Raw genomic sequence first — 24,520 nt, 5'->3', positions numbered from 1 at the left:
AACTTAAACTTTCATTACTTTATAAGTTTGATTTGATCATTTGCGGCAGGGGATTATGTCACCTTAGTGACAATGCTTGTTTTAAAATATTTTTATGTACAAAATTGCTGACCCTGCCCTCAAAATCAACATCTTCTCCTTCTCTTTCTCTCTCTTTCTCCCCCTCCCCTTCCCCCAAGCCATTAATTATAAATTATGAACGGTCCCTTAAACTACTGAATAGTTTTATCTGAAACTTGAACCAGTCTAGTAATGAATGGTGGTTTTGCGTTGACCACAAATAGGTTCCTGGTATGTGATGATTCTTACAATTGCCACCTGAAATGGAGATTGTGCTTACGCTTGTAGTCCTATTGTTGCAGTAGTTTTATGTATTTCTTGGTCAGGTATTAACCATTTGTTATTGTGATATGTCTTGAATATCATCGATATGAAATGACTCAAAATAAACATACCTTCAAATGCTTTCAGTGTCGGTGATGATATATCATAGAGCCAATATTGTCTGAATACATTGATGCTTAATGATAGGACTGAGACCATTGAAAGCCTGTGTACATAATCAATCTTGAAAAGTGTTGTTTTAGAGCACAATACAATGCCTGACAAATTACAGAATGGTGACAGACCTAATCAATACTCAACATTTGAACAGTGAAACTTAATACACAGTGATTTCTTTTTATGCAAATGACAATTTTGTTCTTCTCTGTTTGAATATTTACAGACACCTAAATAGGAAGTTGAAACCTGAGTGAAATTTGACCGCCGAATCTAAAAGTATCATGCATGGTTCCCAGGTCAAGTCACGTCAGAATTCTAAAGGAGTCATCTTCATTTCTGTACCACCTTTGTAGTAAGCTATGGTACTCCCGAAACAACAGGATATGTGAGATATGAATAGCATAGCAGAGGAACCTATATTCAGAAATCTCCACAACATATACTTCCTGATGAAGTATTAATTTAGAACCTGTCTCAGAGGCCCAGATAAGCTGCGTATCCGGGTAAAATATGCATAGAAAATTTCCAATTACGCGTTGAAAAATAATTGTTGCGTACCAATTATGCATTTAAAATGTTAGATACGCAAAAAGTTTAAAACAAATGCGTACGGAATATATTTATAAAAATCGCTTGCGTAATGAAAAAGACATCGATTGCTATCAAGTTGTACTGTTAGGATAGGACAAGTGTTGTACTGTCAGTATAGGATGAGTGATTTTTTATGAAATCAGTTCCATTATATTTAAGTTAGTTTTGATTAGGTATGACGTAAGGCAGAACATACCTGTTAAGTAAACTTACTCAATGACATAATACTTTGGTGAATAAAATGACTGAAATACGTACATATTTGAAAGCAGTGGGTAACGGAAAATGAAATACCCACTCAACATTCATAATACCCACTCCAAAAAAATACAGTGGGTACAGTACCCACATGAGCTAAATCTTATCTGGAGTTCTGTTGTCTACCATTTGAGTTTCAACCTTTCCTTTGACATGCAGTAGAACTCTTCTGTTGTCGCTGATGATATATCATAGAGCCTTTATTGTCTGAATATATTGATGCTTAATGATAGGACTGAGACAACTAGAACTTGAGACTACAGCAATGTTTTATTTCAGCATTTGCCTGGTAACTACAGTCAGGAATTACAGGTTCATTTTCATTCCTCTGGTTTGAAAACTGAGTCATGTAGCAACCAGCATGTCTTAAACCATTGAACATTTTTGTTTAGGAAAATTGCTATGCTGATCAGTGAAGTGATGAATGGTGCCTTTACATGGTTTGGGATTAGTTTTTCTTGTGTATATCTTATGTATATCTGAAGTTTTTCAAAGTATTATTTTAAAAAAAAATTAGGACAATGCTTGAGTTTCCAGAGCAACACCCCCAAACTAAGGACGCTTAACAGATCAGTCTTGTTTTGGAATGTTTGAAAATACTGAACAGTAATCATTTTTTCTTTACTGAACAGAAGGTATTCATTCAGTGGCATGGAACCAAAAGTGGGATATAAGTAGCCAAACTCCTTTTGCAAATTACATCTGACAGGGGGATGTGTAGTCTCTTGCTGACTAGGGGATGTGTAGTCTCTTGCTGACTGGGGGATGTGTAGTCTCTTGCTGACTGGGGGATGTGTAGTCTCTTGCTGACTGTTTGGTATTGGGTTCTTCACAAATAGGTCCCTGGTGTATCAGGATGCTGGTAATGGCCAACTAGATGGAGATTGTGCTTAAACAATTTGTTGCAGTAGTTTCATGTTTTTGTTGGTACAGTTTCATTGTTAGTATTGCTATGTCTGGAATATCATAGATCTGTGATCACTCTTGAGAAACAAATCTTCAAATGCTTTCAATGTCCGTGATGATATATCATAGAGCCTATATTGTCTGACTATATTGATGCTTAATGATAGGACTGAGACCATTGAAAGCACACATAATCAATCTTGAAAAGTGTGGTTTTAGATCACAAAACAATACTTGACAAATTACAGAATGACTGCAATCCCAATCAATACTTGACATATGAACATTGAAACATAATACATTGTTATTTTGCTGACATCAAGACTTGAATCCACCAAACTAGCAATAGCTGTTTTAGTACAATTTCATTTGAGACCAGATATTTTGGTCCAATATGGTTCTTTCTCTGTTTAGACCGCCTCCGTGGTGTAGTGGTTAGAGCGTCCTCTCGGAGAGCGGAAGGTCGCGGGTTCGATCCCCGACCGTGTCATACCAAAAGACGTTAAAATATGGTACTTGTTGGTCCCTGCCTGGCTCTCGGCATTAATGGGTACAACAAGGACTGGTCGGCTCAGAGTCAGTATAATGTGTCTGAGTGGGGTATTCATGCCTTACTGCGGTATCTCAGTGAGCTAGCACTATAAAACCAGCTTAAGTCTGGGCTAGTACAAGCAGCCGCACATACACATTTACACACACATGCGCGTCGTCATATGAGCAAAATATTCTCAAGCACAACGTAAAACCCAATTTCACCTCCCCTCATTCTCTGTTTGAATATATATATAGGCACTTGAAACCTGAGTGAAAATTGATTGCCCAATCTAAATGTATCACGCATACTTTACAGAGCAAATCTGATGTCAGCTTTCTAAAGGAGTCAGCTTGTTTTCTGTACCACCTTTGTAGTAAGCTATGGTACTCTGAAAATACAGGATATGTGAGATATGAATGGCATAGCAGGGGAACCTATATTCAGAAATCTCCACAACATATACTTCCTGATGTAGTATTAAGTTAGAACTTGTCTACCATTCGAGTTTCAACCTTTCCTTTGACATGCAGTAGAAGTCTTCTGTTGTCGGTGATGATATATCATAGAGCCTTTATTGTCTGAATACACTGATGCTTAATGATAGGACTGAGACAGCTAGAACATAAAACTGCAGCTATGGTCAGAATTCTACCTTCATATTACATTCGGTAATTACATTTACATTTTTATGCCTCTGGCTTGAAAAATGCATGATGGAGCAATCAGCCTGTCTGTCCATCCATCCATCTGTTGTCAGTTTCCAGAGAAGTATTCTTAACCATTGAATGTTTGTTTTCCTGAAACTTGCTACGCAGATCAGTGCAGTGATGAACTGTTCCCTTTTGATGATTTGGGATGTTTTTCTCTTGTGTATATCTGCAGTTGTCATGAGGACAAGTAATATGTTGATGAAAACTAGGACAGCGCTCATTTCCTGAGCAAAATCCGGGTTCGAATCCCCACATGGGTACATTGTGTGAAGCCCATTTCTGGTGTCCCTCGCCGTGATGTAGCTGGAATATTGCTAAAAGCGGCGTAAAACCAAACTCAGTCAGTCAGTCAGTCAGTCAGTCCTGAGCAAAACCCTCACACTATGGACTGCTCTACAGATCAGTCAATTGGTAAACTGGTGGCTTTTGATGATTTAGGATATCGGTAGATACTGAACAGAATTAATGTTTTCTTCACTGAACTCAAGATATCTAATGGCATTGAACAAAAAGTAGGGTGTAAGTCTCCAAATTCCACCAGACTGGAGGGTATGTCCTCTCCTGATGACTTTATCTATTGGTTGTCCACAAACAGATTCCTGGTATAACAGGATTCTTGTAATTGCCAACTGAAATGCTTTCATTGTCAGTGATGATATATCATAGAGCCTATATTGTCTGAATATATTGATGCTTAATGATAGGACTGAGACATGAGAGCAAAGTAATAGAAATACCGAATCTGAATGATAGCATTACCAAGGACAGTCTGTGACTTCTAACCTGTTTCTAGTAAAATGGTTTTTGGTCTGGTGGAGTCAACCCATATGAGAAAATAATGCCCTAGTAGAAGTCAGGAAAAGTGGAATGACATGGTTTGGGCATAGGCTACAGACATATCTACTTTCAGTCACACAAGAGACTTAGGTGGCCCATTTGTCTTGGATGCATTAATTTGCTCTGTAACATTCCTTTGGCATCCAAGAAACCGGGGGGGCGGTGGGGTAGCCTAGTGGTTAAAGCGTTGGCTCGTCACGCTGAATGACCGGGTTCGATTCCCCACATGGGTACAATTTGTGAAGCCCATTTCTGGTGTCCCCCGCCGTGATATTGCTAGAATATTGCTAAAAACGGCGTAAAACTAAACTCAGTCAGTCAGTCAGTCCAAGAAACCGTGGATCATGGGTTCGAATCCCAGATATGGTTCTTGGTTTGTCAGTATATTTGATGTACTCGTGGTTTTCAGTTAAGTAGTAAAAACATCTGATACGTGTCTTTCTGTAGAAAGTGATAATACTTTATTACATATGAGCTGTAAGGATATCCTTCTGGTTATGGAAGTTTAATTCCTGGTATATGACAAGAGCTTTGCCTATTTTATTATGTAGAGCAAGTAAATAGTCTGTAAATACCCTCTGGGCCTTGAGGTTTACATGGGAATTGTATCCTAAACATTTCATTGAAGGACACTTGCAAAGGATTGAAACTCTGGAAGAATTCTGTTGGTTTACCCATGCACTGTGAAGCCAGAAGATATATGAAATCCCACAAAACAAAAGTGTTCTAAAGGAAGAATGAAAGTCCAGGGGTACCTGTCTTAATCCTTTTGATATAAGATATAGATTTAGGGGGTCCCTCCACCACCACCACCACCCAATGATGTGGATGACCTCTATGGTCCCCAACATTGTCAAGCAGTTATATTAATGACCATTATGAAATTGTCCAATATGTATTTGACATTTTTCTGTATCATTTTTCAGAGGCAATTCCAAGGCTAGTACAGATGATCGAGAACCCCGAATCTAAATGCTCATCAAATGTGAACGCGACAGAAAATGCCATATCGGCAGTGACTAAAATATGCAAATATAATGCTTCCAAAGTGAATGTGGATGAGCTGATCCCTCGATTCATCTTCTGGCTTCCCGTGACGGAGGACGAGGATGAAGCGATTCACATATACGGCTACATGTGCGACCTCCTCACATTGTAAGTACATAAGGTTGTACTAGTCATAATAGAACATTGTCAACGGGTCATTACAGTGAGGCACCAACCCGTGAATATCCAGGTTAGAACTGATCTCCAATAAACCATGCTTGTCGTAAGAGGCGACTAACAGGATCGGGTGGTCAGGCTCGCTGACTTGGTTGGCATATTTCATCAGAATCGATGCTCATGCTATTGATCACTGGATTGTTTGGTCCAGACTCGATTATTTACAGACTGTTGATATATAGCTTGAATATTGTTGAGTGAGGCGTAAAACTCATCTCACTCATTCACTCTTTACAGTGATCTGATTCTGTAACTTGAATGGATTGATTTGTATTGTTTCTTGGAATGGGTTTAGTATGTGAAGCCCTCCATTTTCTGCAGGAATTCTGCCATATCTGCTGAAATGAGTTTTGATTTACTGTGTCAGGGATTTATGGAACACGAATTCCTGCATCTTATACCCACAAAATTTGACAATGGACGCAACAAAATTTATTAGCGCGTCCACACGGACGCAGAAAAATTCCAAATACTTTTGTAAAAATTCCAAATAAGTTACAATAAGTTATCACTGAGTTTGCTACTGGCTTGGTTATGGTTTGCAATGTAATTACTGTAACAATGTGATGATCATGATACACACTACAATAACAGTAACTCAATGACAACAACATTACAACATAGTTTTAATAATAATATTTAAGTGTCTGGGACCCCCTGGTATGAGTACCAGGGACCCTCAAAAACAGGACTGCTGTGTCATTCCAGTACATGAAGCACCATTGTTCCCAGGGAAGCGAGGTTTACTGCTACAGACATCACATTCGATCACATATGGATGGAGAGAGAGTCTTAGTTCAATTCTTTTTTTACTCTGTTGTGATGCTTTGGTGTTGATGTATCAATGCTAACATTTTCTTTCAATGACACCCCTAGTGTGTTATGAGATTAAGGGGAACACACAGTGAAGTATTTTCTGTGTGTGCAGGAACCATCCAGGCATATTGGGAGAGAACAGCCAGAACCTGCCGCGGATAGTGGCAATCATTGCTGAGTCAATATGTAAAGAGGTAGTTGCCTCCTCACATGCCGTCTTTGGAAGAATGCTGCAGATTGTCAATCAAGTGAAGGTAACTCTCGTCATGATTTAAAAGCGTTATGTTTCATTATTTAATCCAAACTTCAGATTCCTGTGATTGCAGAGGGATGGGTGTCCTTTTTTAGACAAATTGGGACAGAAATGTTTTTTTGTGATTTCCTAAAGAATGATAATAGATCAGAGGTTCTTTTCATTGATTTCAGTCTAAGGATAAGATTTATCAGCTTAAAGATTTATCAGAACTCTTTTTTGAAAATCAGTTATTTTATGACTGTAGATCATCAGTTTTCTAAATGCCTTGCATGTATGGCGGGGAGCATGTAAATATAACATTGAAAACATCTGTACTCTCCATTTTCTCACTGTGGCGCAAGTATTTGAAAATATGTGAACAGTATTCTGAATGTAGATGGCACATGCTCTGTGTACTATTAAAAGTAGCAGTCATTCCACTGTTGATAGCAGACAGCAATAGAAGTCTTAACTGAAGAACTGACTTAACCTGGTTCGTTGGTTCGGTCACAACTCACAGACAGTAAAATTATTGTCAGTTACATGTATTTTATCAAAATATTACTGATAGATGATTAAAAGAGATGGTAGCTTTGACAAAAGCAATGATTTTTCAGACTAAGAGTTAAGGCTTTTTCTCTGTATGCATAGTTTTTAGTGAAAGACAAGCTTCTTGAGCTTTTCCCAGTTCATAGATTGTACATAGAATTCCGTGCTTTCATGGTCAGTGATGATATATCATAGAGCCTATATTGTCTGAATATATTGATGCTTAATGATAGGACTGAGACATGAGAGCAGGAAAGAATATTTAACTACCTTACTACACCTTTATTCTGTTGTTTTGTGTGGACACTTCTGAATATTGATTAAAAATAGATCCCAAGTAAATAATGGCGGTACAGAAAAGTTTTGTGTCAAGTGACCGATAGCAAGAAACATTTTGACTCCTGATTCCCTAAAAATCCTTATAGGTATTACCAATTGTTAAATGGCAGCTTTCATTCAAAAATATCCTCATGAACTCTGTTTCTGTTTAGGTGTACTCTGTATTGTATGTAGTAATCAAACATACAGATTAATTTAATTTAATCACTCATATGTATTTTTTCCAGGACATGGATATTTCTGTTTGTATTTAATTCATGCATGAAATAATTGCTGAGTGTGACACCACCTTTAGTTCCTTCATAGTTCAGTTCTCAACCCAAATAATTTGAGCTCTTCACTGAAAACAACCCAAGAATATACTGGCTTTGGCCATGTCTCTATTGGAGGAAAATTTATGATCATTGAGTTTGCATATTTTCATTTCAGCTGAGTTACAAAATACTATTTGTCTGCCTGATTGGATTAAAAGCCAGTGTTAATCATACTCTACATTATTATCATATATATGCCCCAATTGGATGACCGGAGGGTTCGATCCCTGACCGCGTCATACCAAAAGACGATAAAATATGGTACATGTTGATCCCTGCCTGGCGTTCGGCATTAATGGGTACAACAAGGACTGGTCGGCTCGGAGTCAGTATAATGTGTCGGAGGGTATTCATGCTTCACTGCGGCATGGTATCTCAGTGGGCTAGCACTATAAAACCAGCTTAAGTCTGGGCTAGTACAAGCAGCCGCACATACACATACACACGCATGCACATCGTCATATGAGTGAAATATTCTCAAGCACAACGTTAAACCCAATTTCACCTCACCTCACCCAATTGGATGATTCACATTGTTAAAACAAGACAAGGATATTTTCCGGTCACTGGAACAGAAAATTGTCTCACACAATTGGGCAAGCAGAGTAAAGTAATCTTAGGGTTTATGAGCTATTGTTTGAAAATCTTGCTTCAGAAGGGCCAACATCCTTGCTTTAAACATTTAAAAGTTTTAGAATTTTGTGAATGAGGTGTACGAGTGTTGAGCTGACTCCTTGTTTTTTTTTCAGGCAAATGAGGAGGTGTTCCAGGCCTGCGTGGGAGCTTTGTCTCAAGAACAGCAGGAAGCTTTATCTGTTGCACTATCTAAATGCTGATTGGCTAGTTTCAACTTTTCCTTGACTAATGAGAAAAGCACTTGTGTGAATTGTGTACCGTTGAGGGCATTTTTGAATGATTCTTGTGGGCTGTGATTGGCCAGTTTGACTCTCTTTGAATAGCCAATCAGAGTGCTTGTTTCCCAAGACTATCTAACAGCATTGGACAGACTCATCGTGGTGATGCTGTGTATCAACCTATTGCTTTCTTGTGCATTTCACACTTCAAGACATAGAGCAACAGTTACTTGGCAGATTCTCTGATAAACTGACAGAGGAATATCTGTTGTCTTTTCATCCCAAGCTGAAGATTGTAGCTATTTGAGTAAGAGGAGACAGTTTCTGCTTTCATCCGCGCCATTGGATTGTTCCCAGTACTGTGAGACGCCTGCTGTAGGCTTTAATATACAACAGTTGTAGGATAAAGCTTGTTTCTTTAACATCCTTCTTAAGAATTCTCGGAACATTGCACAATATTTAGGAGATTACATTGGATCTTATTTTGAATTTTCCTTTCTATGGAAAACTTCGCAAAGAAACTGAAATGTTCATTCAGATTTCTAATATGTTGAAACGTTACTTGTTTCAGTGTCAAATATTTAATGTATATTTTCTTGAAGCTATATTAAATTTATTGTACAGATCCTTGAACATTGTAAATGTTTTGAATATCCTGCATTTGTGAAGATGCATGTCATCTGGTCAGGAAGCAAGTTTCAGATCAGCCTCTTGTTGTACAGAGTTTTAGATGTAACAGCTGTGCATAATGCTTACTTGTGTTCATGAAACTAACTGGACAACAACAATCTCAGAACTCAAGTCCATGGCCTGGACTTCTCATGTAGAGCGCTCAATTATGTTGGCCGGGCAGACCAAAGTTGATAATCTTCAAATGCAAGACTTAACAGATTATATTTCAGACGTCATTGATTGATTTAACTTCAAAGTTGTTGGTTGGTTCATAGCTGTCAAATGAAATTAAGTGAGTTTTATTTGGCAAAAGTATTCAAAGAACAAAGAATGGGATGTTATATACAAGGTCATGGTCACTTCCGATCTTCACAAACACACATCCACATAGGCGGATCCAATGCACCCCCTTTTTTTCCTGAAAGTTTATTAAATGACCATTGCAATTGGCTGGTGTCAGTAAAAATCACTCAATTCTACATTATTATGTTTCATGCTAATGCATTCCTATGACTTGTAGTCTATTCTTACTGTACAATTTGTATCAGTGCAATCTTCAAAATTCACATTTGTCTTGGTGACACAGAAGGTCCAGTTGTTAAAGCTGCCTCCATTTTCTGAGTTGTTCCTTTCGAATGTCAGTGTGTTTTTTCTCTGATTCTCCCCAATATGTTTCTAGGTTTTTTGGGCTTTCCTCCCACAGGCACACTGTGATGTAACTGAGATATTGTTTATAACAGCATTTATAACCATTTAACTCACTTTCGCTAGTCTAAGGCTGTTGGGTTCAGGTCATGTCCAGTGATACTAGTCCACATTATAATTCTCAATGCATCCTAATTGGAATTGAATGCCACGAAGAACATGTATAGTGCGTTTGGTTCAAAATCGGACCGATGAATTGCAATCTAACTCAAAAACTAATAAACATATAATACTCAATGAAACGCTGATCATAATCAAAATATCAGACCAACTCTGTGATTTGTTTGCAGAATTTATGTCCTAAAATTAAAAAAAGTTGTTTAACAAACTATCATTAAAATATTGACACAGTTCACCATTTGTTACGAGGGAGGAGTGCAGAGAAAGGGACAGCCAGGTGTTAGAGAAGCACCTGCACAAGTGCCGACAAAGTTATTGATTCGTTAACCTGTGCTGTGCCGTCTCCATCCTTTCTCGCACACCAGGCTGTCCCTTTCTCTGCACTCCTCCCTCCCTATGATCAGTGTTTCATTGAGTATTTTATGTTTATAAGTTTTTTGAGTTAGATTGCAATTCATCGGTCCGCTTTTGAGCCAAACGGACTGTAAACCTGGTAAATGTTTCGTCTAGTGCATGCAGACAAGCAGCAAACTGAGGACAAGTGAAACAAGGTTTATGCTACACATCTGGACTGGATTGAAAAGGATGAATTTCTAAGGCTGCTGTCAGAGATCAGAATTTATTATGGTTTTTACTATTATACTATTATTGTTTCCTTCCACTATTTTCTCAGAGGCCTTCGACAGTTAGCAGGTGGCTATTGTTTGTTTGGTTCTTTATTGCCTGTGCAGCACCATGGTTATTACATCCATTCTGTTTTAAACATTTTCTGATATGTAAATTATTACATATTTGTATGGATGTGTCTGTAAAAAGGTATGTATAGATTCAGTTTTGATTCTGCAAGAGTTATTTCCCTTTGTCTGCATTTCACTGATGCACAGGTAGTTGGATGTTCAACATGGGTTATTTTTTATATTCTTTTGCAATTTCACCACTGGCTGAATATGAAGTATGGAAGTATCTGCTAGCTTGCAGTTTTTGTGGTAGTTTCATGTATGATATGTACAGCTTTGCAGAATTACTTAAAAATGAGGAGCATTTTAAGGTTAATTGTTGAATTATTTTATGAGGAATTACATTTTGTACAGAAGCCTCAATATGAAATATTGGAGAGAAAAGAAATACTCTGTTATCCCATTCCTTTATTGCTGGACTGTTGATTTTGTCAAAGTATCTCAGATTTTGAATGGCTCAGCTGTACAATGTTATAATTATCAACAGTGATGAGTGTACTGAACTTTATAGTTCCTGATCAGGTCAGCGTCTAGTATGCTGAACTAGTCACTGTTAATGTTCAACAGTGTCCAGTATGCTGAACTGTTCACTGTTACTTTGTTCAATAGTGTCTACTATGCAGAACTGTTCACTGTTATATTGTTCAACAGTGTCCAGTATGCTGAACTTGTCACTGTTAATGTTCAACAGTGTCTACTATGCAGAACTGTTCACTGTTACATTGTTCAACAGTGTCCAGTATGCTGAACTTGTCACTGTTAATGTTCAACAGTGTCCAGTATGCTGAACTGTTCACTGTTACATTGTTCAATAGTGTCTAGTATGCTTAACTAGTCACTGTTAGTGTTCAACAGTGTCCAGTATGCAGAACTGTTCACTGTTCCATTGTTCAACAGTGTCTAGTATGCTGAATTGTTCAGTGGCAGTGTTAAGCAGTGTCTGGTATGCGGAACTGTTCAAGGTGATAGTGTTCAACCCTGTCTAGTATGCTGAACTGTTTACTGTACGTCTTGAACAATATCCATAGTAAAAACCTTAAATTATTCAACACATCATCTCAGATACTAAAGAAGACATGTCTCATCTGTTGGTTGTACATAAAGATGACAAACATTTTATTTAAGACATCTGAATATTGGTATGGAGGTTGCAACCTAGTTTACACCCAGAAAAATTTGTTAGAAATGGTTATCAAGAGGTTGGTGAGAAACATTAAAACAAAGTACCTATCTTATAGACTTGACAGCATGACTACTGCTGTTGCCAGCACCCTATACAGAGTATGGTAGGATGTTATTGTGTTACTTTGGCAATTAATACAACTGCTATACCTGCTTGGTTCTCCAATAAAACTCCCAGTTCAGTTACTCTTTTCTTGTTGTTTTGTTCTTTAGATTAAGATCCACACATCAGCAGAACTGTGACAGTATGTGTGACAAAGAAAACAATCGCGCTTAATATTTGGCAAAACCAGGTTGCCTTTTTTGTTTTGTTTTTTAATTCCAGATAAAGACCTGTTACATTTAGAGATCTGTGCCCAGGTTACCAACGGACCTCTTATAATAGCATGTCACATTACACTGATCTGTAATTTTTGAGGAATTACAAAACGCACACACGCTCGCACACACTAATATGTGACTAAATATTGTTTGTAGTTTTCAATAATCTATTATTTTAGAAGAAAAAACTTTGATCCTTTTCAAGAAAATTAAAAATCGAAAATTTTAACTATACATTGTTCATTTCTATTCCCTTTCTGTGCCATGTCACTCACCCCGACCCCCATCACGCCTGACAGCCGAGCGGAGATGGACCGCAACCGAAGCTCCCCGCACCCTCCCGCACCACCCACAACTGATTGGTTGTTGGTTTGAATCCCAAATATGATCTATAGTTTATACATTGTCGGCTTTACGAAAGTGGCCTTGTTTGTCGTAAGTTCTTGGTCTTCAGGCTTACTGTATACTCATGTTTTCAGTGATGGGTCGGAGTTCTTATAGGCAGTGTGATATTGCAGGTTACCACACCCCCGGGCTATGAAGCAACTCGGAGGTCTCTTTGTAGACTGTTGTACTCGTATAGCGGTGCCTTATAGGTTTGGTCGTTGTTTAACACCGCACTCAGCAATATCCTAGCTATATGGCAATAATCGAGTCTGGGGGAGACAATCCAGTGATTAACAGCATGAGCATCGATCTATGCATCGATCGTGTCAAGTCAGCGAGCCTGACCACCCAATCCCGTTAGTCGCCTCTTACAAAAGCGTGGATTGCTGAAGACAAATTCTAGCCCGGATCTTCACGGGTTGGTGCCTTATAAGTCACTTCACGGGGGTCCGTTCAGCAAAGTGATTTTAATCTATACTATTCACACTTTGATAAGGATTAAATAATGGATTCAACAGAAAACTATGATGTGGGGTCAAATTTGGTTTAAATATCTAAGCTTATTGTAGGCATGGATCCAAGGTTTCAGTGTGTCATTTCATCTTGTGGAACCCATACCTGCTATTGACAGGTGTTGTGTTCTTCGTTCCATGATTTGCAAAATGGTTGATTGGTGCCAGGAAAACCATATTTATGGTGCCAGGTACTCAGGTCTCAAGTGCATAAGGTTAGATTAAAGTGACCGTTTGCCTAAAGTGGGGTACCACATTATTATTAATCCAGTTTTAAATGGATACAATTTCAAATCATAAATCTTCGTTTAAGTATAGTTGTGAAGTTTTGTGATCCCCAACAAAGTGTGAGCAGTATATGTTACGATCTTCTCAGCAGTGAGATCGTCCTTTAGAACCTGACCCTATAACCAAGTGGCACGTAGCGTTACGGCTGTCCTAGGTTAAAGCCGGGTTTGCATGTGCGCGAAGTGCGTAATCAAACACTTTATACTGACATAGTAATAGCCGTTTCAATGCACGCGTGATGCGTAGTGCGTGATTTTGCTGACGCTCAAAAAAGTGTCCGAATACGCACCACGCAGCTATACGGAGCCCGGAAGTAGGGATTCCCAAGGGGTTTTCACCAATGTCACGTACTTTTCATTGCACACACAAGTTGCTAAATGCCAAGGAATTCGGTGCCCGAGATACTTCTTGAACAATTAGTTGAACTCGTTAGATGCATTCCAGCCATCTACAATTCATCCAGGAAGGACCACAAGGATGTAACAAAGATAAGCTATATTTGGAACGCAATTACAAGGAAACATCAGGAAAACAAACGACTACCACGAAAGGGCTGGTATTTTGAATATATATATTTTCATATCCTGTTCAGTTGCAAAGTTCCGTTTTGAGAAACAAGGTGGCACTGAAAACAACCTTGTGATCAGTACGATCTCCAGGAAAAGAAAGACTTGCTTTAACGCATCACACAGCCTTTATACACGTACGTGTGGAATTAGTCATTACGCACACGTAATACGCACTTCGCATCGCGCAGTTACACAGACAATACGTACACATGGAAACCTTGCTTAACATTGCTTTCCGGGCAACGCGCGCTGACAAACGTTGTTGTTTTGTATTATTATTATTATTTTATTTTTTTCAGTGTTCAAACCTCATGCCTTTGTGTCGTTGCTTAAATATTTCCAAATCATTGAATATTGCTAATGTCGGACATGCACTTAGCTATGTATACACGTGTATACACGTGTAAAAATGGGATTTCTCACATTAGCCGTATCAGCTTACCTTGAAATATTCAAGCAGCCACCCAAGGGTCTGCGTGTTAAACCCTCACTAACTTTTTAATAGGTTAAGACATCAGTGGTTGACAGTGCAATAGCTGGGATGGATAATCCCGTCAGGCAAGAAGACAAACTGATATCTACGTCGTTGCATGGCAACGAATATTAAAACTCTGCAAAAATTATATGGTTTATTATCCCACCGGCATATAATGCGGTGGGATATAGTCGTCGCCTCGTCCGTCTGTCCGTCCGTCCGTCCGTCCGTCCGTCCGTCCGTCCGTCCGTAATCATTTTGTTTCCGGATCATAACTCAAAGACCGTTCGATATTTTTTAATCAAAATTGGTAGATATGTCAAAAATAACCTAAGGTGGTGCCTTTTGCTATTTACAGATAATTGTCATTTTAATTTTTCTCGGTTTCCATGGAAACGTTTTGGACTTAGTCTTAAAGAAGGGTGGGCTTCGTTTCCGGAGCATAACTCAAGAACCGTTCAATATTTTTCAACAAAACTTGGTAGATATATCAAACAGATCCTAAAGTTGTGCCTTTTGCTATTTGCAGATTTTTGGCATTTTTATTTTTCCCGGTTTCCATGGAAACGATTCGGACTTAGTCCCAAAAGTGAGGGGTGGGCTTCGTTTCCGGAGCATAACTCAAGAACCGTTCAATATTTTTCAACAAAACTTGGTAGATGTATGAAACAGAACCTTAAGTGGTGCCTTTTGCTATTTGCCGATTTTTGGCATTTTTATTTTTCTTGGTTTCCATGGAAACATTTTGGACTTAGTATCAAAAAGTAAGGATTGCTTCGTTTCCGGAGCACAACTCAAAAACCGTATAATATTTTTCAACAAAACTTGATAGATATATCAAACAGATCCTAAAGTTGTGCCTTTTGCTATTTGCAGATTTTTGGCATTTTTATTTTTCCCGGTTTCCATGGAAACGATTCGGACTTAATCCAAAAAGTGAGGGGTGGGCTTCGTTTCCGGAGCACAACTCAAAAACCTCTCTATATCTTTCAGCAAAACTTGGCAGATATGTGAGGCAGATATTGAAGTGATGCCTTTTGCTATTTGCAGATATTTGTGATTTATTATTTTCTCGGTTTCCATGGAAATGATTCGAACTTAGTCTCAAAAAGGAAGGGATGGGTTTTGTTTCCGGAGCACAACGCGAAAACTTCTTAATATCTTTCAGCAAAACTTGGCAGATATGTGAGGCAGATCCCAAAGTGGTGCCTTTTGCTATTTGCAGATTTTTGTCATTTATTTTTTTCATGATTTCCATGGAAACGATTTGCACTCTAAAATCAAGCTGGACTTTAAGTAACTGTCAGATGATTTGTTCTTTCAAAGATGTGGGGGCTGGGGGGATATGTCATCTTCTGATGACTCTTGTTTTTTTTGCTTTCGACATTATGAACTTTTTGATGAACTAATTACAATAGGGGAAATCCGATATGAAGCCTGACAAACTGCAATTACGACCAAGTCTAAATGAGAGTATGTCGTGCAGAGTTGCCTTCCGCAGGCAATGTGTGGAGCTCGCGTTATATATACAACACGTAACAGAGGCCATGACCCCAGGTTAACAACTTCAAACAGGTATGGGTTTCTGGAAAATGTAAACCTTGCTTATGTGTCATCATTCGTGCGGTGGGGTAGCCGAGTGGTTAAAGCGTTCGCTCGTCACGCCGAAAACCCGGGTTCGATTCCCCACATGGGCACAATGTGTGAAGCCCATTTGTGGTGTCCCCCGCCATGATATTGCGGGAATATTGCAAAAAGCGGCGTAAAACCAAACTCACTCACTCACTACTGGACAACCGTAAAGCGAAGATGTCTTCGTAGGACGGACCAAGGCCCCGGATGAAATACACCCAATTTAATCAATCAAGTCGACACTCTTTCCTGTGAAATATGGACGCTGATGGTTCTGGAATTGTTCCCCGAAGAACGCAACCGATAAACACTTGAAGATCAATTCTGGGGCTTCAGGTTTTATGTCTAACTTTACAAGGCGCAGTCTGGCGGTTCAGATCGCCTGCAGCATGTTTAATAGCTGGTACCACGGTTCATGACCTGACTTCTGTGTTATTTTCATTGATTGATACATTTTCCTTGTGTAAACAGTCACTGGTGTGTTGAGGCGAGATATGGGGGGGATCTTATACGCTGATTTTATATACATCCATCACGAGGTTTGACAGGTTCTCTCCAATGAGAGTCCGAAAACACGTCTTGTATGACCAGGGCCCGCTTCCACAAACGGGTTTAGCTAAGTCCCAGAGTTCATGATCAGTACAGACTTAGGACTATCGTAGTGCTGAAACATCTCTGTGGAATTGGTACCAGCTACGGAACAGTACCTTACAGCCTCAAATGGTGAGATTGGGAGGGTGACTCAGGCGTTGCAATTCAACGTGCCGAGTTGCGTCCCTTGGGCACGCCAGGAACCTATGATCATGTTTCAAGGTTTGTCAGCACCATACTCGTAGGCGTGGGTCACCAAAGTGGGAAACGTTGGAGGACTGTGGCTCTTTTCATGAACCGGGGGTGGTGGGGTAGCCTAGTAGTTGAAGCGTTCGGTCGTCATGCCGATGACCCGTGTTTGATTCCCCACATAGGTACAATGTGTGAAGCCCATATCTGGTGTACCCCGCCGTGATATTGCTGGAATATTGCTACAAGCGGCGTCCGTAAACTAACTCATTCGTGAAGCGGCCGTAACATAGGCTTACGACAGTCTTGGTGCTGAGATCGCTTTGTGCAACAGACGCTGGGGCAGACTTCCTGAAGCAGTCATAGCGCTACTCACAGAACTCCTATGCTATAACAAGGACATACGACAGTCGCTTCCCTCGCGCACCAAGCTAACACGCTGTGGTATAACTGGAATACAGTGCACTCTGGCCTATTTAGACCAGCTTCGGACCGACTAAAAAGTCCGAATTATACAGTAGTCCGAAGTACACAGATTTTAATGGAGTTTTCTCCCTTTGACGAACATACGATTGTGCATGAACCATGTTACATGAATGCGTATAAAGACGAAACACTTACAAAGTACATGTACATTTGTTTATTACATACTTGCATATAAAAGCTTCAGTTTGTGAAGAAATCAGTCATCAAAGACTGTGACTGACTTTTAAGTGATTGTTTCCGCTGAAAACTGAAATGCCTTCTCTTTCAAAATTGGACCCGACAGGGGTATGTTTTTTGTCCGTGCACGTACAAACCAGTCATGCAGATCCTGGTTTATTGCTTCATGCTTTCCCTGTACTGGAAAACCCAGCTCACTCACTCACTTGGGAATACGTTCTCGCCTACATGAATAGTAAACAAGGCTTACAACATACTGGTTTCAAAAGGTAGCTTGTATCAGTTATAGAATATCATACTTGTAAATTGGAACGAAGGACCAGCCTCAGGGAGTTGGCTATCGCATCCATACTGCGCAGATCGATGTACATGATGTAAGTCACTGGCTTGTCTGGTACAAACTCGACTGTTTACAGACCAGTATCATAAAGCTTGGACACAGCCCGTCGTTTAGACTCGCACACGTCTCTAAGGTCGTCATTAGTAGTTTCAATAATATTTTCTGAAAAAAATATAAGTGAAATTAATACACTGTCCCACTAACAGGCTGGCGTTCTCAGACCGGTTATCTAGACTTGCCTTTTTAAGGATAGACTTTCTATACATCAATGGGCTTAGCAATCAGACCAGCCTTGGAGCAAGGCTACGCGGCATTAAACAATAAAGAATCAAACGCTCTTTTCATCACAACTTCGCAAAATTGTTAGAATGTGCCAATTACGAATATGACAGCCACCCAAATGTTATTGCTGCCAGAATTCCAGAATACATGTATTTAGTAAAAAGGAATGACGAAATATCTAAGTGCCCCTTGACGATGCACGAGATTCCTCTTGTGGCGTGATCACGTTGCAACTTCAATTTCGTGATGTATACGACTCGAGAGAAGACAGAGACATGTTTACGCATCTTCCAAGGACGTCCTTTAATCTGTCTCGTGACATCGTTACATGATCACGTACAACCACCGAATTTCTCCTTGATGTGGCATCAACTTTCATAAGCGTCCGTACAACATAAGTTGATGGTCTTATCCACGCCCCAGTCAATTCATTTACAGATGCGCTCTAAATTGGAATTATTTTACATCACATCTCTGTGGTTGATGTTGTGCCAACGTTGTCAGATCTGCGCCGTCGTGGAACATATTTCTGTGCTTTATCGCTGAAGGTGTAGCGTTCATGCTTATAGGGCGCTCGCGTCTTTCGGGGCTATCGGAGATCGTTTGAATCATTAATTTCCGAAGCCTGGCTTAGATTCGGTTATCCGAGCCAGGGAATGGCAGACGAATCGTGAGAGCGGAAGATATCGCTGGTGTACAGTACGGAGCAGTAGTAAGTGACCTGGAGTATACAGAGTATATATCTCAAGGAAGTGTATGTATAATGCAAGTATCATTATATCGCAGGATAAAATGAGTCTTCAGCAACCTAATGGGACACAAACCCAAAAAGTATTTGTTAACACATTTAATGCTCAATAATATTTGAATACATAGCACTGGCATAATCATAAAATGTTTTCAACTGCTATTCTGCAAGGGAGTATAGTTCTTAATAATTATGAACTAATGTGTATAGAAATAATGCACTCACAAAATTGATCTTGCATAAGTTTATACTGCAATTCTTAAACTAATATACCATAATGATAAAAAACCTAAGACTTCGGAATTTTAGATGGGGATCTTAAATTTGACTGGTACTGTATTCCTGTGCACGTCTTTCAGCCTTGGTGCAGATAATGGGGCACTTCGTTACGGGTTATGAGATGCTGATCCGACTCCAGGGGAGGATGTGGGGTGTCCCTATCGATTTCGCCCGTCCTTGGAGGTTGTGTGACCCCCCCTAGCATCACTACAGACACGGACTGACCCCGCGGAGAGTTCAGAAACATAGCCTTAGAAATATTCCTAGGAATCAGTGAAGAAATATCGTCTTAAGTCGAACACTTCAACAGACCCATAACTGTTTCCGTGACAATTCATGTCACTCCGTGATAACTCGTGACAATTCACGTCATGACGAGATAACCCCCAAATGACCTCTTTTCTCGATACTAAGCTGGTTCCCGGCTGCCTCTGCCCGCGCCAATTTGCGATATGCGAGATGGGGCCCAGCCTACTTCCGGTACCAGATTTCCGGTGACAAGCGCATATTCAAGAACCAGTTCTGGTTCCAAATTGCGCGTACGCCAAAAATTGACTTTACTAGATAGGACCAAGTGTACAACCTTGCGTGGCTGTCACAGTTGTTGACAGTCGTAATAGTTGGCTAATTGGGGATGGTTATATGTGAAATTTGTTATTCCTGGAAGGATTATCGGTTCCATACTGTCACCTGACAACCATGAGACCATTCGAAAAGGTATGAAAGGTTGTTTGTCGCCGGAAGTACTAAGGTCTCGCGAAGAGCCGGGACCTACTTACAGGCCCTATACACAGTGGTGAGTGAGGGTTAGGGTTTAAGATCACTTTCTCAGGTATTTCAGTGAGATCACGACGGCAAGGGTATAAGGGCCAGCAAGACCCACAGTGAAGAAGGTCATATAAAACATGAATGTGGCGGAAAACGGCTTCAGAGCCTCGTAAACAGATAATTCAACCCCAAGAGAGAAAAGAGCTTGAGATGTTGGGTTCCAAGGGCCGCAGCCCCCGGCTAGGTCTTGAAGACCCTCTGAAGCCAACGCATAAGTGCAAATTCCCTTCTCAGAGAAGACACTGAACACGATGTATGAAGAGTTATATTTTTAATTTTCACATCAAACTCAGTTTTTCGTGTGATGTATCGGTTTTGTGGTGAGGGCGTGACGTCAGTATTAAATGCGCGAGTCTCAAGCCAAAGCGTGAGAGTTGGCAGATACGTGTCAGGGGAATATCACAGCGCTCTGTAACACAATGACAAATACCTCTCCCACGTCTATTTGGTATTGGACATGTTTAGCATCATCATAATACTGGTGTGTTTGTGTGTTTGTATATTTGTTAGCTTCTTTTTAAATATTCTTCTTTCCATGATCTCCCAAGCATAACGAATTTATCTATTCACCAATAACTGTTGCTAAATGAATCAGTTCTTTTCCAGCGATATTTGAAAACACATCCTTACACTGGTCAGTGTTTCGTTTTTCAGTGAATCGTTTAAAACAGAATGCCCACCGTTTTCATAGAATTCGTTATTTCTCGTTAAATGCAAAGACAAAGATGTTTTCGGTACTAAATACAAATGTGCATTAAAAGCTTTGTTATAATCAAATATTAACTGTGATTTCTTACGCCAACTACATGAAAGCGGTTTGTACGTATTCCATTCTAATCGAACCGCCTCCGTGGTGTAGTGGTTAGAGCGTACGCCCGGAGAGCGGAAGGTCCCGGCTTCGATCCCCGACCGCGTCATACCAAAAGACGTTAAAATATGGCACTTGTTGGTCCCTGCCTGGCGCTCGGCATTAATGGGTACAACAAGGACTGGTCGGCTCGGAGTCAGTATAATGTGTCTGAGTGGGGTATTCATGCTTCACTGCTTCATGGTATCTCAGTGGGCTAGCACTATAAAACCAGCTTCAGTCAGGGCTAGTACAAGCAGCCGCACATACACATACACAGGCATGCACGTCGTCATATGAGCGAAATATTCTCAAGCACGACGATAAAACCAATTTCACCTCACCTCCATTCTAATCCGATCCTTGAAGATCCGGGTTAGAATTGATCTTCAGTAACCCATGCTTGTCGAAATAAGTGACTAACGGGATCGGGTGGTCAGGCTCGCTGACTTGGTTGACACATGTCATCGTATCCCAATTGATGCTCATGCTATTGATCACTGGATTGTGTGGTCCAGACTCGATTTTTTACAGACCGCCGCCATATAACTGAGATATTGCTGACTGTGGCATAAAACTGAACTCGCTCACTCCAATCTAACCCAGGCAACTCAGTGGTTGATGGTATAAGCACGGGTGTGGGATGACAGTGTGAACCATGGCGCCTGTCGCGGCGACTGACCCACGTGTTGGTTTAGGAACTGGGTACACGCCCACTATGGAAGAACCAGCACGTCCACTCCAAATCCAGTTTATTATAGAGACCGGGATAAAGAAGAGATTAAAATGCCATTTCTATAATTGCATGTTTCACATTCCGACTGCATTGATCTTTGAAACATGCTTCACACCCGACTACATTGATCTTTGATCATGCTTTCTGTGACATGGCCGGACCAGACTCGTCCTTCACACACCGGCGTGACATTGCTTTGATATTGCTGAGTGTGGCGTTAGACGTTATTCACTCCAGACCACTCCTGATCAGACGACCTCTCATGCTGGACGAGCCTGGCTGTAAGATTAGAAGACCTTTCTGCATCCTGACTGAACCCCAAAGAGACCATTCCTGCTGTAATTAATCCGAACATAACAAGGCAGAATCCTGTCATAGCCTAAATTGAGGCAGACGGGAAGATACTAGTTAAATTGCCTTTCCATGTTCCGCCGACCATCACGTCTTATTCTGTCGCCTGCAGTGATAGTTAGGCATTGATGGTGGCCGTGTTGGGCAGGGAAGTGCTTGTATGGGTTAACGGACCAACGCTCGTGTGATGGCAAGTGTTAGTGAACACATCAACACGACAGCTCCAATTTGCTGCCTGGGAATTACAATGCACGTGTAATGGTGGTGTGTGCTGCACATTCGTTGTAATCGTTTGTGTTGTTCTCATCGATTAGACGAGGACGAGAGCTTTATCAGCTACAACAATGTCGTGTTTACATTGTTGGAAGGAGATTAGTCGTGGTTTGAAAATCGGAGTTATTGGAGATTATATGGCATACTTTGTGTTTTCCATTGTAAATCCGATTAATCTTCTGTTTAATGTGTTTTTTATGTTTGTAAACGTTTATGGAAGAGCGCCAGTGTATTTCAAGAGAGTATCTGTGAAGCTGAACTTCTACAGTAAGTGACAGATTGTGGGTTGTAGCATTATCTGTACAGCTTGTGAAAGAGATTGTTGGTCGTAGCAGGTCATCTGTAGTTTGTTAAATTTGCCTTATGATTGCATAAAACATCTGTGGATTGTGGCAGAGTGTTGTAGGAGGACAGCTATGGTGTGTGAAAAATGTTGATTGCATCAACTCAAGTTTGTGAAAGAAGATTTTAAATAGCATCAATGTTATTTTAAAACCTTGTCGTAAAACTTTAATACTTTGTGAGATAGTGTCTATTTAACATTGTTGTATGTTAGAGTGCATTGAATGTATCAAAACGTCTATAATGACACCTGAAAGGAAGAAGAAAATCGTTAATCTGCGATAGACTCGTTTTGTACTTAACGGAAAATCACGGACCCAGCTCTGGTGCTGTGAGATCAAGGAACATAATCTCAGATTCGAACCCACATGGTTATAGAACACAACTGTGCGTATTCAGGGCAGCTTATGTCTTTGGGCAACTTTTGTCGCCTCTAGTTAAGAGAGGACTCATTGGGCATGTGTGATTAGCAAAGAGGAAACTCACTGGTAATGTGTGATTAGTTCATTATGCGTCCTTCCAGTTTTTTTTACCGAGTAAATTAAATGAATCAACAGCCAGAAAATAACTGCAAGAAAACTTATCATGACGTTCTTAAAATTAAAAAAAATTTTTTTTCCAATATTAGCCTCCTTAACACGAACTGATGAAGTGATGAAGCTTATTAAAAGAAAAAATATCGCATACAAATTTGAAAAAGGATTTCCCGAGGTGTGCGGAGTGTTCTCGACAGTGATCTCCCCTGAATCTCTCCCAGTACAGAGTAGCTGCTGTGACAACACGCGATTGTCCAACAGCGTTCACGGTGCATCGGAGGGACGGCGTGGGCACCAATTACGCGCCAAATCAGCTTGCGGGCATCTTCTGTCATGTTCTTCCATGTCTCAGAGGTTTGTCAGCTGTCAGTGTCAAATTAAGTGGTAGCTGGGAAATCTTTGATACCATAGTTACGTAATATCCCGGTCTGCCTTACAATCCCGGAGCCATAGTGTTTGCCCTTCCTGTTACCCCCAGCCCCTACAGTGAGGATATAGATTTTCTCAAGATTCAGGAATCTCCCATCTCGCTGGAGCCATTTTCAATTAAATGAAATTGTTTGTTTGTACCCTACCGATATATGTTCAAAGATTAAGGTCTAGATTGGTTCTTGCAGTTACGGTTTTTCACATTCTAGTTTTACTCAAAATCCATAAGCAGTCAGAGTGTGAATACTAGCAACAAGAAAGGGATATACTGTCCTGGCCCGCCCGCTGTTACTGTGTTTCAATTGCTGCGGGATGGAACCATGAGCTCGTTCATGTATCTCCCGGTAGATTTACTTGATTTGGAGAGTTAAGTTTTAACCAAAGGCACAAAAATGTATACCGGCTGTTTTTCCTTTGCATTGGAAAGTTTACAGAATGTTGATAAATTTGATTTTGTCTGAACCATCAATCATTTCCACAAAAACCTTGTACAAAGTAACCCGTGGCTGGGTTGTGGGTAAAAATAGATTGGTTGAAGAAATATATTTGCAACCACTTAATCCCTACCATGTTCGTTATTTGGTGCCAAATATTGGAAATTTAATGACTTTTAAAGACGTCCAAGACTCCCATCAGCCTTTGTGTATTATGAGATTATTTCTTTTTAATTTGACAAAGTGTTAAATCAAATTATGGTTGTTGTTTTTTATTCATACTTGTGTTCCTAGAGCGCTGACTCAGCACCAGCACAGTTAAATGCTGTATATAATATCTCCAGGTTAAGGTATTTTCTATTACATTAAACATTTGGTAA

General features: G+C 40.1%; 1 protein-coding gene and 1 long non-coding RNA gene across 2 annotated transcripts in view; both read left to right on the top strand.

The window, feature by feature from the left end:
• Nucleotides 1–10,264, top strand: part of LOC124277323 (importin-5-like) — a 42,884-nt gene extending 32,620 nt beyond the window's left edge. The window contains 3 exon segments of the mRNA XM_046712980.1: nt 5,268–5,496; nt 6,494–6,635; nt 8,568–10,264. Of these exon segments, the coding sequence (XP_046568936.1) occupies nt 5,268–5,496; nt 6,494–6,635; nt 8,568–8,654 (458 nt within the window). The 3' untranslated portion in view covers nt 8,655–10,264.
• Nucleotides 10,265–10,652: 388 nt separating this feature from the next.
• Nucleotides 10,653–12,274, top strand: LOC124277325. Its single transcript, XR_006898798.1, has 2 exons — nt 10,653–11,670; nt 11,752–12,274. It is a non-coding gene; the product is annotated as an uncharacterized LOC124277325 (long non-coding RNA).
• The last annotated feature ends 12,246 nt before the right edge of the window (nt 12,275–24,520 follow it).

The sequence above is a fragment of the Haliotis rubra genome, unplaced genomic scaffold (genome assembly GCF_003918875.1).
Source record: "Haliotis rubra isolate DU_JTF1 unplaced genomic scaffold, ASM391887v1 Scf22, whole genome shotgun sequence".
Classification (NCBI taxonomy): domain Eukaryota; kingdom Metazoa; phylum Mollusca; class Gastropoda; order Lepetellida; family Haliotidae; genus Haliotis; species Haliotis rubra.
This window is presented reverse-complemented; position numbering and strand designations above follow the sequence as displayed.